The 20,067-nt window shown below is 39.4% G+C and overlaps 1 protein-coding gene across 1 annotated transcript in view; it reads right to left on the reverse strand.

Annotated features, from left to right (window-relative positions):
* Nucleotides 1-20,067, reverse strand: part of TMPRSS15 (transmembrane protease, serine 15) — a 229,782-nt gene that overhangs the window by 125,486 nt on the left and 84,229 nt on the right. Inside the window, exons 9-12 of the mRNA XM_018556698.1 lie at nt 14,998-15,156; nt 7,660-7,762; nt 5,996-6,146; nt 3,203-3,344 (exon numbers count right to left, since the gene is read on the reverse strand). Coding sequence (XP_018412200.1) covers nt 3,203-3,344; nt 5,996-6,146; nt 7,660-7,762; nt 14,998-15,156 — 555 coding nt within the window. The remainder of the gene's footprint in view (nt 1-3,202; nt 3,345-5,995; nt 6,147-7,659; nt 7,763-14,997; nt 15,157-20,067) is intronic.

A 20,067-nucleotide genomic window follows, 5' to 3' on the forward strand; every position in this document is an offset into this window, starting at 1 on the left:
CAGCACCCGCCAGAGTCTTCGAGCAGGTCCCGGCCAATGAATAACAACTGGGCGGAGCCGACCATGACGTAATTGCAACTGGGCGGAGCCCAGCTGTCAGTTGCAAGGCTTTTGCCCAGCTTCGGGCATATGCCTTTGGCTCGGCTGAACCGCTCGGCCAGCTTCGGGCACTGTACGGGCTATAGGGAATTCAATACAGGTCACTATGAGCTTGGAAGAGTGCCTAACATGCTGCTGCTGCTGTTATTGGAAAATGGTGCCGCTGTGCATGACTCCACCCACACAACCACATCATCCATTCCCAGATAATTTGACACGATTTGTGAATAGAGAAGCTACCACTACTGCAGAGAGAGTTGTATTTCTCAATGGAATACAAGTGTAGTGGCCACCTCACTTGGGATACATTCAGGGCCATACCTATAATGAGGCAGCCTGAAAAGGTTGCCTCAGGCGGCATCTCATTGAGGAGCGGCCAGTTGGGGGGAGCGTAAGGGGGGCAACCATAGTGTCCCAATTTGCTAAGAGCTCTTAGCAACCTGTAATGCTTTGTGTGGCTTCCCTCCCAGCTCACTGATGTCATCAGTTGCCAGGAGCTGCGTGGGATGCATCCAGAGCTTAGTGATGTCAGTGAGCTGGGCAGAACACTGGACAGAGCCACTGATAGCGCAATCCAGGATAACAACTACAGACCCACCATTGTGGACAGCCCTGGGTACATTCATACTTCCTCCCATTTCTGTTACTTAATGTCTGTACCTCAGTATGGACAGGGATAGAAGGGAGAATCTGCAGAAGCCAGAGCATTGCACCCTTACTGATCACAGTTAAAATGCTTTACTGGCTCCAATACAAAGAAATAATAAGCACACATTTGTTCTTTTATGAATATGTGCACATATTGGACTGTGCCTTCAAACCTGTCTTTTACAGCAAAGTTTTGATTTGTTTTTTTCTTTAGAAATTGTATGCTTGTGCTTTTTCATGACAGTTAAAACATGACAGCCTTACTTTATTTAAATTAATCCAGATTTGGTTTTAATAAATAAACAAAAATAAATAAATGCTGACACATAAAGCTGCAACCACAATGCTGACAGCTCACCTCACATAACCTTGTCATTTCATTTGAATGCAAATTATGTGATTTGAACTGATTTGCTTAAACGGTGGGAGGTATAGATTTTTTTCCACAAGGAATCAATAGAACTGGCAGCGGGTTTGTAATTGTGAGTATACGCATCTACTAATAATGATTTCTTCTTTTTTTCCTTCATTTTCTGACTCACATAGGCTCTGCATAGGATTTTCATGGACATTTTCAACATTTAGTAATGGATTTGTGTTTTAAATATGAACCTGTGTCAGAGCTAAAGTAATGCTGTCACTTTGCTCATTCAGTGAGCAATTGTCAGTTTCTGTGAAATAATACTCACTAAAGACCTTTTTAACTCACTAATACTCACCATGTCAGCAATCCCGCGCCACTGTCTTCCTTGCCATAACCGTCAAAAAATACCAGGTGCTTCCAGGTATGGTGGAGCATGTAACCTATATCCATGTGACAGTGCTTGTGTCTTGTGTCCAACAGTAGGACCAGTACCATAATAAATAGGGTGATGTCACTGCTCCCTATAGACAATTACTGGTGATTTTGCAGCAACAGGTTGTAGAATGTTGTAGATACTGTAGCCAGGTGCACTTTCCATAGTCCTGCTTGGCATTACTTAACTAGGAGCTGGATCAACTAGTCCCTACTATTGTCATTCCAAAGTGTAACATATTCTTCTGGGGAGACAAGGCTAACTTTACTATGTTCACCTACGATTGGGAAACCCTATTTTACCGCCACATGGTAGGGTCAACTGAATCTCTCTTATGTCTTACTTTAGCACTGGCCACACTTGATTCCATTCCTTCTCTTGATCACATGTACTATCTCCCAAGTGCTGGGTATTTTTGTAGCAATCAGAGCAATAGGCTATTGCAAAGTGGTTCCAGGGAAAAGAGTCCATGCACTCTCCTAAATATTTCTTACAAACCAATATTTTCAGAAGGAGGTCATTAATGGTAGATCTCTCTCAGTATATGTGCCCTTTAAGTTAACTCATAATATTTTCTGTATTGTATTATCACTGCAATATACATTTTTCAAATGTGTCCATGTTATCACTCTTAAATTGGAATTAAAGTCCTTTGGAGCCCCATTACTACTTATGACAGCTCTACCTCACTTTAACAGTGGCTGCAAACCTAAGAGGCTGCTTGGATGTGCAGGTGCAGTTTGACCAACCTGAGGTTTGTCTTTCAGCTGGTTCTCTTTTAAACTAGATGACAGTAGATATATACACTTAGCATACATATATACTGTATGACTATGGAGTGGAGCGACAGAGGGGAGCAGCCAGAACATCCAGGCAACATCCATCAAGTGAAATAGTAACAATCAGGAAACATTTTGAAATTTGCCTGATAGATCTTTTCATATAGAATGGGTCAGCCAGGGGTGTCTCCTGGTGTTCAATCTGGCTGGAAATAGCCATACCAGGTAACCATCATTGTATGTATGTGTGTATCTATATTGCTACATCATCGCTGTCTAACAAGTCTATTCACTGTATAACTTGAACTCAGCAATACAACTTTCCTTACACTATATCCACACTTGATTTTGATTATGAATAAAATTCCAATACCTTTACAGAAATATAGGAATGATATTTGCATTTTAAATCTAAGATATACTAAGCCTCCATATTTCATTGTGTTCTCTTTTTTAAATGACCTAATAGGACATGGGAAGTGATAATACATAAACATTTGTTATGTTTTCTGGAGCTGTAGCAGGACATTAATTTTACAGTGATAAAATACAGAAGGTGTCAGGCTTGAGGAGATAGGAAATAAACATTGCTAGTGAAGCAATTAATGAGACCATCTTGCAGCAAAATGTGCAGCTTCCACTATTGCTAGTGGCTGAACAGATTTGTTGTACGAGTTTAGGAGTCAACATAGCCAGTAATTTCACTCTTTCTCATGGCACTTGATTTCGCCATCTGTCAAAGTCATTGTTTCTAAATCAAGACTGATTCTAATGGGCAGCCAAGCCTGAGAACTAACGTAATTCACAAATAAGTCATAATTACTGCAAAAACCCATAGGCAATGGCTAGCATATAATAAAATTAGGGCATGGTACTCACACGGAATAACGGTCGTGATAGCTGGAGTAGGAAAACGTGTTGGTTCAGGAAAGCTGCTTTCATTGCATTTTCCACTAGATAATTTTAGGTCATCCAATGCAATTTCACTGAGACGTCCATTTGTAATGGCGTCGAATGCCACCTAGAAAATAATTCAGAGATGGTGAAATCTTATCATTTAATTACCCTTTCTTTCCCTCTTTTTATAGTCTTTAGACTTTACTGCCACTGTACATGGCAGAGTGGTGGACCTGGTGTTCTGTAGTGCCACTTTAAAATGGCACTCTGCTTACTTCTTGTGTGCCCACCCAAAGCCTGCACAATGCCTAGAACACAGGCAAAATGAATAGAACCAATCAGAGTGGCTCTGTGCCTTGTGATCGCTGTGATGGCCAATTACAGCTATCACAAATGTAAAAACTGCAAATGGAAGAGGAATTCCATTGAAAGAGGAAGGATAATTTCATGAATAAAAGGATCCTAGGGAGGTAACCAGCAGAAGATTTGGTGTGGAGGGTTTTAATACATTTTATTGTGGGATCATTTTTTACCCTCCTCTCCAGTAAATCTCATCTCCATCCTGTCTCTGTAGTGCCTATGAATTAACATCTTTACTTCCTTTATCCTGCTCATTAACCCCCTCATCTCCATCTTCCCGTTCTATGTGACCTATGTACATTAACCCCTCCACCTGCTCCTCCCTCTATGTATGACCTCAATGTTAATGATGCACTATATCTAGTGCACCATTACCAAGCTCTATGTTTTAACCACCTGATGTTTTTCTATTTCCAAAACATTGTGGCAAAAAATTAGATCGCCTTTGGTTGTCTAATTTCCAGAGGTGAGGCCATTTTGGGCTGTTTACTGTCCTGGCATTTGTATTTGATATGTTTTATAACAGAAAGTAAGAGAAACAGTTTTTTCCAATATTTTAAAATAGTAAAAAATAACAACCCAGATGTTCTTAAATACAACCAAAATAAAACTCTAAGGGGTCTATTCACAAAGCTGCCGAAGGATCTGGCCGTAGCTTCGGCCGATCAAAAATAAAATGATATAGAATTGATTAAGGCACAGTGTTGCATGGCCAAGTAAATGTTAGTTAAACTATCACAGCACTGAAAACAGGAAAAATGGCCTGGTAATAAAGGAGTATAGAAATGCTGGTACACAAGTTGTTAAAATTATATTTTATTTTTCTGTTTCGGAAAGTGGTTACACTAAACTGCTGGCTCACATCTACTTTTTGCACACCTTATAAATGATTTATCTGAAGTGTGTAACCAATTTAGACATGTGCGATTCGTTTCGTTCCGAATCGAAATTCGGACAAATTTTCGGAAATGACTGAATGACTATATAACAAAAAGTAAAGTATCAGGTGCACTAGTGTATTGGCATGCATGCACATCTTAGCCTGTGCTCAGAAGACACTGAAGTCTTTATGAAGAAATTTTTCAGTTTACACCTAATATCCCTCATTACCATCTTCATGCTTACAGGACTGCAAGGAAAGACATGTTTCATTAGGAGATTAGGCTATGCATGTGCTCTTATCTGAAAGTCTGTCAGTTCAGAAGAGGACTGGACCACTGACTGGGTATGTGTAGGCCACCACTCTTCTACCTGAATGTATATACAAGGGGGTATATTTATTATGGCAAGTGTAAGAGGTACTGTTAGGTTCACATAATTTACAAACCTGGTTATCTTTTAAGGATGTATTTGTGTTAGATCTTCTTTCAGAATTTTTTTTTTTTTTTTTTAACTTGGCATATTATGCCTTGTCATTGTTTTAACTTATGTTTGATGACCCTAATCACTTTCAACTCTTAGTAGCCTTAACTCATTAACAGGGTTATTCACAAAAGGGGTGAAAAGTTTGGAGAAGGCGGGAGAAGTGAACAATCTAGGCTAAAATAGCTGATTTGGAAAAATTCAGCTCACTTTCCAGTTTAGCTATGTTGCCCTAGATTGTTCACTTCTCCTGCCTTCTTCCAACTCTTCACCCTTTTGTGAATAGCCCTGTAAGTGTTTGAACTTGTTGTTTTTATTTTCACAATTTGGTATTAGATGTTGCTCATCTACTTTTCTTCTGTTGTTTGGGGACATTTGTGCTACCCTGAGTAACTACCTGCCTGCTGGCTTGCTGGGTATTTTGAGATAGATATCTTCTTCCATATTGTATGCAGTGGCAATTTTGCATGCTTTTGCCAGACTATGAGTTACACTGAAAGTCAATTAAAACACAGAAAATAAAATATGTTTAACTATACTGTAAAATATCTGATATGCTGCTAAGGTCATGTATACAGTGGCTTCTATTCTAACTAAAAGTTTGTACTAACAATATGTTTTTATAGTTAATGTTCTGGAATACAGAATTATATTTTTTAAATAAGACATTATATAGAAACATTTGTGTTTATAATGGTTTAAACAACACCCCATTGCTCAAAATACTGAGGTTAACAGGTTTATTGAAATCTGCAAGAAACAGATGCGTTACTTTGAATGCATTCATAGTATATTATTTCATTCAATCCTGCTCAATATTGAAAACTATGTAAAGTCTTAAAAGGTGACCTTGGACATATCATACCAACACTAACTCTAGCATGTTCTCATTTCACTCTGAAACATCTACTGAGGCTTTGTATGTGCCATTTCCCCCTATGCCCTGGTTTCTACCAAGACACATGACAATTATCTATTTCTTTAAGGATAAATATTCAGAATAGGGGTCAATCATATTATTATGGAATTAAATAAAATAATAATGAGACTTACCGCTATTTCAGAAGTTTCATTTAGTGTGATCTGGCCAGGATTCCAGTTCTTGCCGTAGTTCCCTTCTTTAGAGAAAATAACTTGTTCATAGCCATTTCCAAAAACTTTTAGAACATTTAAACGGAAAACATTGGCTCCATACATGAAGTACCTAGAGTTAAAATATATTATCACATATATTACTTAATTACAATGCAGCAAAGTGGATATTTTAGATGGATAGATGATTCATATTGCAGGGCAAAACACTCAATTATGTGGATTAGTTAAGGACCACGTGCCAGTTTATAGAAGTGCTAATTATGATAAACCCACAATCCAATCCCAGCCCCTAAACTGTGAACCCCCATTTGTGCATGCACAGGATTCAATAAGGATCCTACTTTTTGAGTTGCCCTACCTAGTGTCATATAATATGCCCAGTTAGAAGGTACTATACTTCCTCTTTATGGTAACACCCAAAATAAACAATTTTACTTCCTTGTTATGTACATTTCAAATGCCCACTGCAACATAGTTTAAAGGGAAATTTCCACCAAATTAGCTGATCTTACAAATCAAGGTCCATGGGTTAGAATCAGAAAGCCTGTGCAGCACTGGGTTTATTGTAACCAATAAAAATGATAACTCCTTTATTAGTTTAATGTGTTTAGTGTTGTCATGTCCAAGCTGCACTTTCTATCTAAAGTAATTCTAGGGCATCACATGATATACCATGCACAATTTTTTAGTAACTTCTACTATACAAAATAGCATAATGACACCTTTCATTTAATACTACCGTACTAACAAAAGCAGTGATTATAATAAATATATTTTACAGCCCAACCACAACTAAAGATTTTTTTTCTTTAGTTGTAGTCGGGCTTTTGCTGAAGACACAATAGAAAGTGAAAGCAAGTCTTTCTAAAATGAGGGGAAATTCCCCTTTTGATAGTTGTCACTGGAACAGCTGTATCCATTGGAACACATTTCCCCTCATCTCCTGTTTTTTGTGACAGTTGCAATATTTTGGACCATTAGACAGGACAAGTGTCCCCAGCAGGGACACAAACGACAATAAAAACCTCAAGGGTTTTCAATAAGTCCCTACTCTATCCAACACAGAAAGATAGGTTTTAGCTTTAGATATACTTTGACAAAGATGTCAACACTTTGTTAAGATCCAGTAAACAGGCTCATGGCGGGTTTCACCAGCATCTGCGCATTGTTTGCTGGTCTCACTATGCAATTCCAAAGTCCGCTTGCCGTATTGAAAACATTTATGTTAGTCCAGATCTCGCTTAGCTCAAAGGTAGCACTCAACAGAAAGGGGCATGTTTGCTACGTGACCTTAGAATTCATTAGTTACTGAATGTTGTGCTCACAAATCAAAATCTTCCAGATATGGTTTGCAAGGTTTTATTAAATCCAGATGCTGACGTATTTTGCTGTGTCCTACATTTCCTTAATTAATACAGCTTATGTGCTGCTTATTTATGCAGGAAAACGAGAAATAGAAGTGGCAGATCATATTATTTTAATACAAGGTTTACATGATTAAGTAAAATTACTTTTCTGTTTATGCTTGAGCAGACTAGTTAACCTTTTAAATAATGTTAATTAGATGTCTTTAGAGAATGGCATTATTTTCCGTTTATATTTTTTTTAATGTTGCATCTTACCAAAAACTAAGACACAGTGGTTCTGAGGCTGGGATTAAAGGTAGACTTGAAAGGCGAATTCTTGTATCAAATCCAGGCATTCGTGGAGTTGTTATATAAAAACCTAAAGTAAATATAAAAATGACAGATATGAGTTAGGTTGTAACTGAACTTATGTTTAATGCGTAATTGTACTTTTGATACTAATTGTGCCCCCCACCCCCATACCATCTGGATCACTGAGAAATATTTAAAAAACTGCTGCTGACCCACTGCTAAGCTTGCTCACAGACAATAAAACAATAATAACTCCACCTATTGGGGAAAGGAGGAATGAGGGAAGCTAAAATAAAAAGAGGATTTTACACAGTTTTCACAGCTGCTTTACAGGAATTGCTAAAGAGATGTGATACAAGAGAGGGCACAATTAAGAGATTATAACTTCCTGAATACACATGTAAGTTTAGCTGGGATAGAAACAGTCACTTTAACCAGTTGACATCCGCGCTGTTAAACCCCCTTCCCATCCAGGCCATTTTTCAGTATTCAGCGCTGCGGTACTTTGACTGACATTTATTTAAAAGCTTTTACCGCTCATCAGTTTAGTGTTATCAGTGATTGATGGCCCTAAAATTATTGCTCTCACTGCTACATTAACGGCGATATGTAACGTGTGTAGCGCAATTGTCGTTTTTGCGCACTGGTGCACCGGACGCATAAACTAGCACATATAGACGATCTGCAGGCTATAGAGCCGCTGATCGTCTATATGTGAAACACCCGGTAATGGGTGTTTGCATTGCACAGGTCTTTTCCGCCCGTGTGCACCCACTAGGGGGCGCTCGCAAGCAGAAAAAAATGCCGTCTGGAGGCAACCCGTCTGGAGGCAACCCACCAATGCAGCAGTGCCATCTGTCCGTTTTTATTACAACGTACGGACGGCAACTGGTTGAAAGAACTACAGTAAAAAGGGCATTTTCCACTTGGTACGGAAGTCAATTTTCAAATGGGAAGAAAGCATTACTTTAAAGTAGATGTAAACTGTAGGTAGGTGACATTTAGGGGTCTATTCACAAAGCTGCCGAAGGATCTAGCCGTAGCTTCGGCCGATCCTTCGGCTAGCTTCGGCCCCAGGACCCCTTTGGTTCAGTAGAACCGAAGGGGTGCTGTACGGGCTAATCACTATAGCCCGTACAGCTCCCGAACCTGGCCGAGCGGCTCAGTCGAGCCGAACGCATATGCATCGGCTCGGCTGAGCCGTGCTGAAAGCCGAAGCTGGCAGAGCGGCCGGCCCACAGGCCGGCCGTCAGCCTGCTTCTGACAGCTGGGCGGAGCCAGCCGTGATCTTACGGCTGGCTCCGGCCACTTACAGAGAGATCAGCGTCCCTGGTTACCTGCTAACCAGGGACACTGATCTCCAAACAGCTAACTCTCCCTGGCACCCCGGGAGTCTCCTGCTCCCGGCCGCCAAGGAGAGAAACACTGCTGTGTCTTTCGTTTTCTTTATCCTGACACGGAGCCCATTCAAATACATTGCTACATTACTATTGGCTATTGCAAATTGAAATAGCCAATAGTAATGTAGCAATGTATTTGAATGGGCTCCGTGTCAGGATAAAGAAAACGAAAGACACAGCAGTGTTTCTCTCCTGGGCAGCAGAGCCGCCGGACAATAGGAAACTATTGGGCGGAGCTAGCTGTCACTGCTAGCTCCGCACAATCGTTTTCTATTTACTTTTTTTTAACTTTTTCTAACTCTTTTTCTGTTCTGCTCGGTCCCTCTGAGGGACCAAGCAGAACAGCCGAGCCGAATGCCGCTCAGCGGCATTCGGTTATTCACTCACTGCTGTTCGGCATCTATGAGAATAGACCGAGCAGCAGTGAGTAGCCTGCCAGATGTCGGCTGAGTCGAACTCCTTCTGCACTTCGGGTCGACCCGAAGCCATGTGAAGCAAGCTGATGTACGGCTGAAATCAGCTGTACCAGCCTGAAGTGAATAGCTGAACAGTGTTCGGCTCACTTCACTTCAGGTCGGTCATTCACTCGGCTGCCTAGTGAATAGACCCCTTAGTGCCATACATTTTTTTAACCTTTTTAATCCTTTGTTTTGTCTCAGCGCTGTTGCAGCTCTTTGCAGCCACTTCCTGTTTACATACATGCACTCCAATGATGGATGGTGACAACAGTGGATCATGCCTGCACAATATGTTTTGAATGGCCAACTGTAGATTCCATCTGAAGCCCATGTGACAGGGTGACAATGTAGTGGCACAATCCTGAGACTAGGACAGAGTATTGTCCCACTTTAACAGAAAGTGCCCGAACAGGGGCCTTACATTAACATGTTAAAGCTTGTATTTTATTGATTGGGTTTACATATACTTTAATTACCCTTTCATGATTATACAAATAATTCTTACAAATGCATGCATTCCCTTCAATAAATAGAAATGAAAAAAAAGGAGCCCTGTCCAACAATAAACACTATTGGTAATAGCGTGCAATTACAAAAATCCATTAAGGGCAAATATTATTTAATTTGGCATGTTTTACTATATTGCTTTCTTCACTGAGGCAGAATGAAGTGAAATCCAAAGCATGAAAAGCATGCCACAGCTGGTCCAATTATGTTTGCTTGGTTCACAGTAAAGAGAAGAAAAATTACACCACACATATAGGCTCCAAGACAAACCATTTGCCTGATTTGTATCCATTACTGGATATGCCAGGATTTATTTTTTACAGCCATTCAAATGCTTCAGGAAAAAATTAATGATCCAATGTGACATAAAAGAATTGTGCAAGAGGATGAGATTTCTTTTTATACAAATAGTTACTTACAGATAATCTGAATCTCCTACAACATGTTGGAAGGAAAATCTCTTTAAAAATCAAAGCTTGTTTAAACAAAGTTTGCATAAAAGAATAGACATTGGCTGTTATTCAGCAACAATCATCCTTTAATAGAGGACCAACAAGCTGTTGAGGTTTTCAATATTCCAGACTGCCGCATGGAAGAATAGTGTGGCATTATGGTGCCCTGTCACAGTAAAACAAGGGTTTTGTGTCACCCGTGGTTCTCACACATGTGGGTTGAGGGGCTCTGTGATGCTTGTTTTGTATGGGGAGATTGGATTTTCAGTCTTCTTTAGGATTAGTAAATCCTGGTATGGATTCTGAAGCCCAGAGGCTTTCTAGAGTACCGGCTGGGACAAAGCCTCCAGCCCTTGGTCCATGGTTTTTTGATGACCAGCATCTTGATAGTGCAGCATTGCACAACTCTTATGTTGGGAGGCAGATCAGAGTTCAGGGATGATCCACCCGAAGGGGCAGGGGAGGTCTTTTTCAAGAAGTTTGGGTGTGGGCCAGCACAGCAGGAAGCTTTGAGGTGTATACATAGAGTGGCAAAACATCAGACAGATGATTTCCCCTTCTGACTTAATTCTAAAGATAGGTGTAAAATATTGGATTACCCTTCACTTTCTCAGTGACAATGATCACCAGAACAAATAAAGGGGTGAATCTCTAAAATAGGTACACAGACAGCAATAAATACTTGACAGGGGGTGTAACCCTTCCCCACTCTATCCAAAACAAAAACAAAGGATTTGCCTAGAGATACACTTTAATAGAGAATTAATGACCTGATTCCTCCACCAACACAAACAGTGTGTCGATCGAGGAATCCCGCTGTTTACATTGTATTCTGACAGGTGCCACCTGTAAGGATACCCGATCAGAGCTGGCAGCTCATTGGCTCTCGGCTCTGATCACTCAAAAGATTTCAAGCTGATTGAGGAATGCCGGCTGAAAGGGAGCTTACAGCCCCACACACTGTGCAAATTTTGGCCGGTACATTAAAAACCTGCCGAAATTCGACCAGTGTATAGTCACCTAAAATGTTCTGTTCCAAAAGGTAATAACTAGTGAATAAATTAAAAAATCAGGAATAACTAATATGTGTAAATTTTTTTGTGTTTCAATGTGTGCAGTCTGGTTGGAATCTTAATATTCATGAATCACAATTGCCAGGATTCCTGAATTCCATGACTTTCTACATATTGCAATGATCTACGTGAAAACATTCAAGTGACTCCTAAATTTTGCAGTTTGCAGATTCTGCTGGTTCCATCATCAAAGCCAGATTATATGAAATCCATAAATGCCGGTTTTCTACATTCAGTGCTATGAAGGTGAAGCTTTTCCTAACACCTCTTCTGGGATTTAATAAAATATGCTGTTATGCTGTATATATAACATAGGTACATAAATGGAACCATTGGATGCCAACACTTTTTTGTGCATTAGTGTTTACTAATAGATGAAAGATTTGTGACTATTCAGTTGTAATTAATTTACTTCCTTCTCTTACTTGGACCTAGTGATTTTTTTTCTGCATCAACAAGTTATTAACATACAAAATGCCTCACACTAGGTCACCAACCATCATCAGTAGACATGTGCGATTCGTTTCGTTCCGAATCGAAATTCGGACGAATTTTCGGAAATTCGGACGAATTTTCGGAAATTCGGACATTCGGATGTATCCGAATTCCGAATTGCAGACATAACGAATGCAAACGAATCCGAATTTCCATTTCCAAAATTCGGTAGCGTTAGTACGAACGTTCGTTTTGTTTTCTGTTCTTATTCGTTTCTTATTCGTTTCTTATTCGTTTCGTTCGTTGGAGCAAAGTGACATTAGAGAAGGAGAAAAATATTTTTTCCCCCTCAAATGTCACTTTTGCTGCAAACGAACGAAACGAATAAGAAACGAATAAGAACAGAAAACGAAACGAACGTTCGTACTAACGCTACCGAATTTCGTCCGAATCCGAATTCCGAATCCGAATTGACTTTCACACCCGAATCCTGAAAAACGAAATAACACAAATCCGAATTTAAAACGAAACGAAACTAAACACATTTTTTGGCAGTGCACATGTCTAATCATCAGTATTGTTACACTGAATCTGTTTCTTTAAAATTTTACATTTCAGTTCATAAAGTACAATCAAAGATTGATTTGCTGTTGCACATCGGTTGCATGTGTCTAAATCTATTTAATTGTCTAGTTGAGATTTCTCTGCATATCATTTTGTTTACTTGCAGGTGATTCTAGATAATTAACCTTATCATGAGTGCATTGCCCATGGGTGAGCAAGAGAACATAATTTTACACCATCCTGCTGCTCTCTCCGTTTGCTATTCAAGGAGACTTTTTACTGGTGCTGCAGGCTGTGTTACACTGAGTTTCCTTTAATGATCCAGGATCACCATGTTAAATGAGAAAGTCAACACTGTATAAGTGATACCTGGGCTCACTTATAGCAAGATTAATGATAAAAAAATTTAATGAAAGAGACTGTTGGTTCATCTTGGGGCTTTTAGCTCCCCAGTCAAAGAAAAAGAGGCAATCTAGTCTTATGGAAAAAGTTTAAGATATACAGACATGCACAAAACCCTTGCCAGTGTGTGGACCACATTCCAATATTACACACAGAGTAGATATATTAAAAAGTGCTAAATACAGTATATGATTTTTTTTTCAATGAATACTGCAAACAGATAAATGAGGCTCTTGCCCCTGCTGACATCTTCTTCTAAAAATGAAACCTCGGTAACCTCTGTAACTTCTGTAACCTGAGGTCTCCAGAGCTGTGGTGCACAGAAATGAATGAACTATCACTTTATGACATTTCAGTAAGTAAAAAAAAAAGATAAACAGTGCAGTTGTAAAAACGCAAAGCACCATCCCCCTCCAGCAGCATGCACAGACACCAGTCTGCATGCTAGAATGGATTGTTTAAGCATGTGGGCTGGAGTGACTGAGCTCTAACTGACCTAGAAAAGGTGTGCAGGTTAGGTGTTCTGACTTTACTCTGATTTTGCTTTTCTGGATGCTTGTTAAGGTGGCCATACACTGTACAACCACCGCAAGACCTTAGTCTTGCGATGGTTGTAAAGTGATTAAAAAAACGTACTATCTGCCCATCTTGGACAGGCAGATCGTACTCTCGATCATCGCAAGCCCGCCCCCCCCCCCCCCCCCCCCCCCCCCCCACGTGCTCCTTAGACAAAAGACGTGCGACCATACAGTAGAAACGGTTGCACGTCTTTGTTCACACTGCTCGATTCTCATACGATCGCGGGATTGAGCAGTGTATGGGCACCTTTAGTGTGGCTAAAGACAGCCACTTGACTTGCAATTTCAGAAGGAGATCAGCAATGACATTCTACAAAGCAGAATTGTTATTGTGCCAAGGACAGCTGTTTACTATGAGCCAGGCTTACGCTGTCAATTTAGTGCCTCTCCAATTTACAGACAGCGTATTGCTATCCGTTTTTCTCCAAAGGATCTCATAGGAAGGAAAAAAGGACTTCCTCCAGAAGGTCACTAACTCTGGTTAACTTTGACTCCAAGTTATTTTCATCTTGCTGCTCTTTCTTAGAGCTTGTTATTTCTTGCACACTCTTCTGTTAAGCTGGCCATACACCTGTAGATTTTTCGCAGGTTATCTATGGTCAGATGGAAAAATGCAACAGATTCCTCCATCTACGCTAAACTGTGTGCATGGAAGAATCTGCCTCTGGGCCAAACTTCAGTATCTTGCTGATCTGCCCTGCTGGGTCTCAAAACACCTGAACAAGGCCTGCATCCAATCAGATTGTTCAGCTATTTTGTCAGCCAGTGGAGCCAACTAGCAAGATACTGAAGCTTGGCCCAGCGGGAGATTCCTTCATCCACACAGTTTAGAATAGGTGGAGGAATCATTTGCACTTTTTCCATCTGCCATAGAAAATTTGCAGAAAATCTATAGGTGTATGGCCAGGTTAAGCCTTTGTTGCCTCTGTTTTTTCCTGCAGTTTCCTGCATTGCATTGAGACAGGCCCTGTCCATAGTGTGATAGGTGTAATAGAAATCCACAGAACTGGATTTTGTGAAAAAATATAGATTTTAAACTATAGACTAAAGGAAAAAATTCCAAACTGGTGCCAATCAAGCCAACATTTATCAACAGGCGCTTTCTCTGCTGGGCCTTGCACCCTACTCTGGCAACCAGGAACTCTGCATGGGATAAGGGCAGGCAAAACCCCTGGAAGAGCACAGCCAAAGGTGTTGTGCATAATGGCTTATTTTGTAACAATGTAAAGAGGAAGTTCAGTTAATGCCTACAGTTAATCATTTACTGTACACAGTCTACGCTGACCTATGACTGGTTGTTCAAGTTACTCTAAAACATAGCTCTTGTAGCATATAATAAAAGATGATTATTTTTTCTCTGTTTTATGTATTAAATAAGCAGAATCTATGAACATTTCAACCAACATAATTGCAAATAAAAAACGAAAATTTACCAGATTCATTTCCAAATGTATGGTCAACATCAGGACCAGATGTTGGAGGAGAACTCGGGCCACTGTATCTTATCCATTCTATCCACTCTTGATCAATTGTTATAGTTTGAATCCAGAAGCAAAATCCATCTTCAAAAGTGCAGTTTATTCTCTCTTCATCTTGGGGTAAAAAAGATGATAAAAGAATATGTTTTTTAAACTTGTTAGGGAGGCTGTACAGCAATTTATCTTTCCATGTCTTGGAGTTGTACAATGGCAGCATCCAGCACTCTTTGCTGATATGAACAATACATGTTTTATTGGAATGTTTTGCTTTTGGGGTCATTCACACAGTGTGCTTTATTGTGTGCACTGGTATCCAATGTAAAAAGGTGCTTCTGTGTGCTGCAACGCATTACTAAAAGTGATTGCTTCCTTCTCTTTTTTTAACTTCTAAGTAATTCCAGTGTTGCAATGCACTACAGAACGTCGTAATGCGCTGCACAAAGATGCAACATGCCCTATTTTATCTTTTCAGAGCACAGCAATGCAGCATGCTGGTATAAACTGAGGCCATAGGACATGAAGCAAATTGCCTTGTTCTTGTATTGGGCTGTGTTGGGCAATGCTGGTGGTGTAAATGAACCCTTAATGCCCAATGCCAGGAAACCACTTACTGCCCTGTTGAAATACATGTATTCAAGCTATTTTATGTGGCAACGTATTTGTATTTCTATCTGGTGGGATTTACACAGCCCTACTAGATAGCACAATCAGCTTGGGGACCTGACTTTTCTCTATTGTAGTTAAGTATTATAGTCAGGTCAACTTCCTGCTTCCAACATGTGATTGGTGATTAAAGAGCAGCTGTAGTTAATACAGAACTTTTCTCCTTATGTTTTGGAGACTAGGACGGGGGAAGGTGTTCTGTAGTCCAGCAGAGGAGAACTTAATTAGGTCTGAATACACTGCTCAGGATTTCAATGCAGAAAAGGCAGCATTATGAGATCAAACATAAAGTTAGGAGCTCACTGGATTTCTGGCAGGATCCACAGTTATTTTGCGGCATTATTAAAGGGAAAAACCTGGGGAATGTGTATGTATTGCAGAAATTTGCTGGATTTTTTTTTTTTTTGCGAGGACATACTTTAACGTGCAGTTGAGCTTTTGGGTTTTATTTTAAATACAAAACAAACAACAAAGCCTACACATGGAAACAGCATACTACATCACATCCTATGCATAGAAATATACAGTATCTTGGCATGTGGATATATCCAGAAAAAAACAAGAAATAAAAGACATTAAGCAAATGCATTTTATACAGTCTTACTGTCTTCATTGCTTGACAGCCAATGTTATACAACGTTCCTTATGAGTCTTGCACTAGAATAATCAGGGTTGTTAACTAGAAAATCCCATAGCTTTATGTATGTCCAGCCAATTTTTTTTTAGTTTTGGATAGAGTGGGTGGGGATTAGAACCCCTGTCATTTGTATACCGCTTCTGTGGCTTCATTAGACACATTTACCCTCACTTTTTGTTCTTCTGACAATGTTTTACCAGATTGGAAGGGAGGGTGACTCACCAACTGCAACACAAACAGGAACAAATGTTTTTGTTTTTTTAATAGAGTAAGGGAAGGCTAGAACCCCTGTCAAATTTTTACTTCTATCAAGAACAGATGGGGTGCCACTCATCCGTTTTCAATTAAATTCACTTAAGGTTCCCTCCTCCAGTTTTCTGTGTGGGAGCAGCCACACCAACGTGTTTAAATACTTCAAAGGATAGAGTCACTCCCAATGTGGTATACCAAAGACAGAGTTCTTAGCACCTCTCATTTACATACTCATACACGTTTATATTTCTGTCAGTATTTAGCTGCAGATTTCCCCTCAATTCCTGTCTGGGAAAATATTGTCAGGAGAACAGGAAGTGAAAGTAGGACTCTTTAATGGACAGCAGGATAGCAGTAAAAACTCAAGAGTAATCCTAACTAGGGATGTTCAGATACCAGTGCCGATACTTGGAATTTTCACGAGAACTACCAGGGTTGCAGCGATTGCAGCTGGGACCTGGCTCTGGCGCTCCACCACTGTCCTGAAATCATTAGTCTGTATCGTATTAGAAAAACTGTCACATGACAATAAACTGGAATGTATCGGTTTTTGTATTGTGAGTACTTGGACAAGTATTAGTACTTGTAATTAAAAATAATTGTATTGGTGCATCCCTTATATATATTTATTAAACAAAATCATACATTACAACAGAGATGTACAAATCCCAGGAGCTCCGTATGCTCCTTACAAAGGACAGCTGCCTCCCAACTTAAGAAATTTTCTCTATCTAGTCCTGGAGTTGAAAAAGTATCTGTATTTGTACTTGTATGAGTACGATACTTGGTATCTGAACATCCCTAATCCTAATCCTTCCTGACTCCATCGAAAGCTGGAAAAAAAAGATTTTGGATTCACATACACTTTAATGGTAAGATTTTAGCTATAGTTGAATGATGCCACTCTCATCCACTGAATTGTCTTGAAATATAATCGCTGTTTAGTTATGTTTTTAAAAACCAGAGCAGACAGTTCCACATTTTGCCCCCGCGATTGAACTTCTGCAGTTTACTTTATTATCCATTTCCATTGTTCTGATAGTAATCCACACCAGACTAAGAGATCAGCTTTAAACTGGGACCTCTTTAAAGCTACACAGTGGTAAATATTGATATATTTATAACAATACAATATCTAATAAAATGAAGGAAGGAGTATTTACTTTTGGGAACAAAATTCCCTCTCTTCAGAATTGTGTTTATTTTAACCTTTCAGGGAGGCACATATATTTCAACGGTAATGGTATTCCTCCGAATAAATCTGCGGCGCTGTTTTTGTTTTAAAAGCACTTTAGGAGCCATAAAGAGGATAACTGATGGTATACCAATACCAACTTTAGTGCCCCACTATATAAAAAAAGGTTGAAACTTGAATTTCTATTAACTCTACTATATAGTTTTATCACAGGGAATCATATAGCCGAGTAATATCGCCTCAGCAGAGTTGAGGCTTGGGCAATTTTAAATAAACATAAATAAAAAAGAGAGAACTAAAGGCCATAAACTCCAATTTAAGTGACTTTTGATAAATCTCAACTGCGACTATAAAATTTTGCCTTGTAAGCACTTAAAATGTTGCTGCTGCAAGGATGGATGTTGGACAGAAAATGCTGTTCTCAATTTGCAATGTATATGAATTGAATATCAAAGAGAATAATCAGCTTTTCAAGGTTATAAAAATAGTGTTATGGCCACAACATGCCAAAGAAATGGTCTCTGTTAATGCTTACCCACTACAAGCTTAAACTGAACATCAGAAAGCTCAGAAATAGAGAGCTCAACAATTTATAACAGTGAATTATAACTTTCTGCCTGCCCTTTCAGTATGCCAGACTTGATTATTAAAGTTTTAAAGGCAGCGTAGGGTATGGTCTCTACCCCATCCTATAGTTTGAGAGGTGGAGTGCCTGAAGATGCTGCAGGTCTCCAACAGCAAATAGCATTGTGTCATGTGATTAGTGTTAATAGGGTCCAAAATCATTTTGCATAGAGGCACTTTATACTGAAGTTATAATAAGATGCTTAGAACTCCAAGGAAGAAAAACCTGTACCTTTGCAGTGCCCCCCCTCCCCTGCTCTGAAAGGGTTAACCAATCTTTTTGTCTATAGGATGATAAATATTGTCAAATACTTACCTTACTTCCCACTCCCCTAGCAGCTAGAGCTCTCCTCTACACTCCAGCATTCCCAGGATGTAGGCCGGCCCTCCCGGTACCTCACATACAATGCAGGACTGCTGGTCTAGCATTGTATGGGTTGATGTCTCAGTGAGGAAATCAAAGGGAGTGACTTCATTATTCTTTAGTCAAAACAAGCAAATTGTCCTTGCAGAAGAGGACCCACTGCAAGGGTAAAAGCTGTTTTTTTCTGAAGTTCAGCTTTATTCTTCGCCAGAAAAACCAACAAATGGATCCATCCACAAATAAAGCCAAACCTTGCACTATACTACCGTGATAGACAACAATCTCAGTACAAATTAGTAAACTAAACATGAGGTTGTATTCTATCACGGTAGTGAGCTTGAAGTGGTGGCTACATTACAACACACACAGGGACCATGGGGAACAAAAGTAGCCACCCCCCAGAATTATGGACAGTGTCAGCATCAATTCAGAGATGATTTGAGGATCTACAGCCAAGTGATACAAAAATAAGAAACATTTTTGTTAATAGTTAAAGTACTTGAATGCTTTTTAAGATTTAACTCCTGAGTTTAATGTAATTTTAAGTGGTGTTTTATTTTAAGTTTAGTGACATGTAGGGAAACTTAGATTTTTTTAACTTGTTTTCAATGCTAAAAGCATTGAAAACTACAGCCACAAGCACCTTAACATAATGTATCAAATCACTTAGCTATTTTTCCTCAGTTGGACCCTGGAAGTCACAAAACCATGCACAGTCATAGAATGCATGTCAAGGATAACAAATATTGTTATGTAAATGGCTCATTTTATCTGTCACTTATGTCTGTGCCTTGATTGAAAGTAATTTTAAAACGATAGCATATCATTGTTATTCTTAGTACATATGTTCAGGAAATATTGCTTCTTTTCAGCTGACAAGTACCACATTTAAAATCAGAAAACTAGTTTTGCCATCTTTCCAAACAGCACAAAACAAACTCTTGTTCTGCCAAATTCATTAGTGAGCTGCAGAAACTAAGCCAAAAATAAAACATGCTGAAATATTGAAAGGTGCTTTACTCTGTCTAGCTAAGCCATTCAGCAAGTGCAGAAGGCAAGCTTATTTTAGAAATAGGAGTTGCAAATGCCAGAACAACAGGTCCTGATCTAAAGCGTGTTGGAAACTGGCTCTGGGGAACATTACCCTATAACAGTGTTCTTCTGATTATTTATCAAAGCCAGCACATTTTGCCTGCCTAGAAACTGGGAGTAATAAGCACAAAGCCTAAATGCAAGCTTATAGAAATGCTCGCTTTAGCACTACCAATGATTTTCTTTTTAAGGACTATG

Source organism: Nanorana parkeri, unplaced genomic scaffold (assembly GCF_000935625.1).
Source record: "Nanorana parkeri isolate BGI_ZX_2015 unplaced genomic scaffold, ASM93562v1 scaffold248, whole genome shotgun sequence".
In the NCBI taxonomy this organism is placed as follows: Eukaryota; Metazoa; Chordata; class Amphibia; order Anura; family Dicroglossidae; genus Nanorana; species Nanorana parkeri.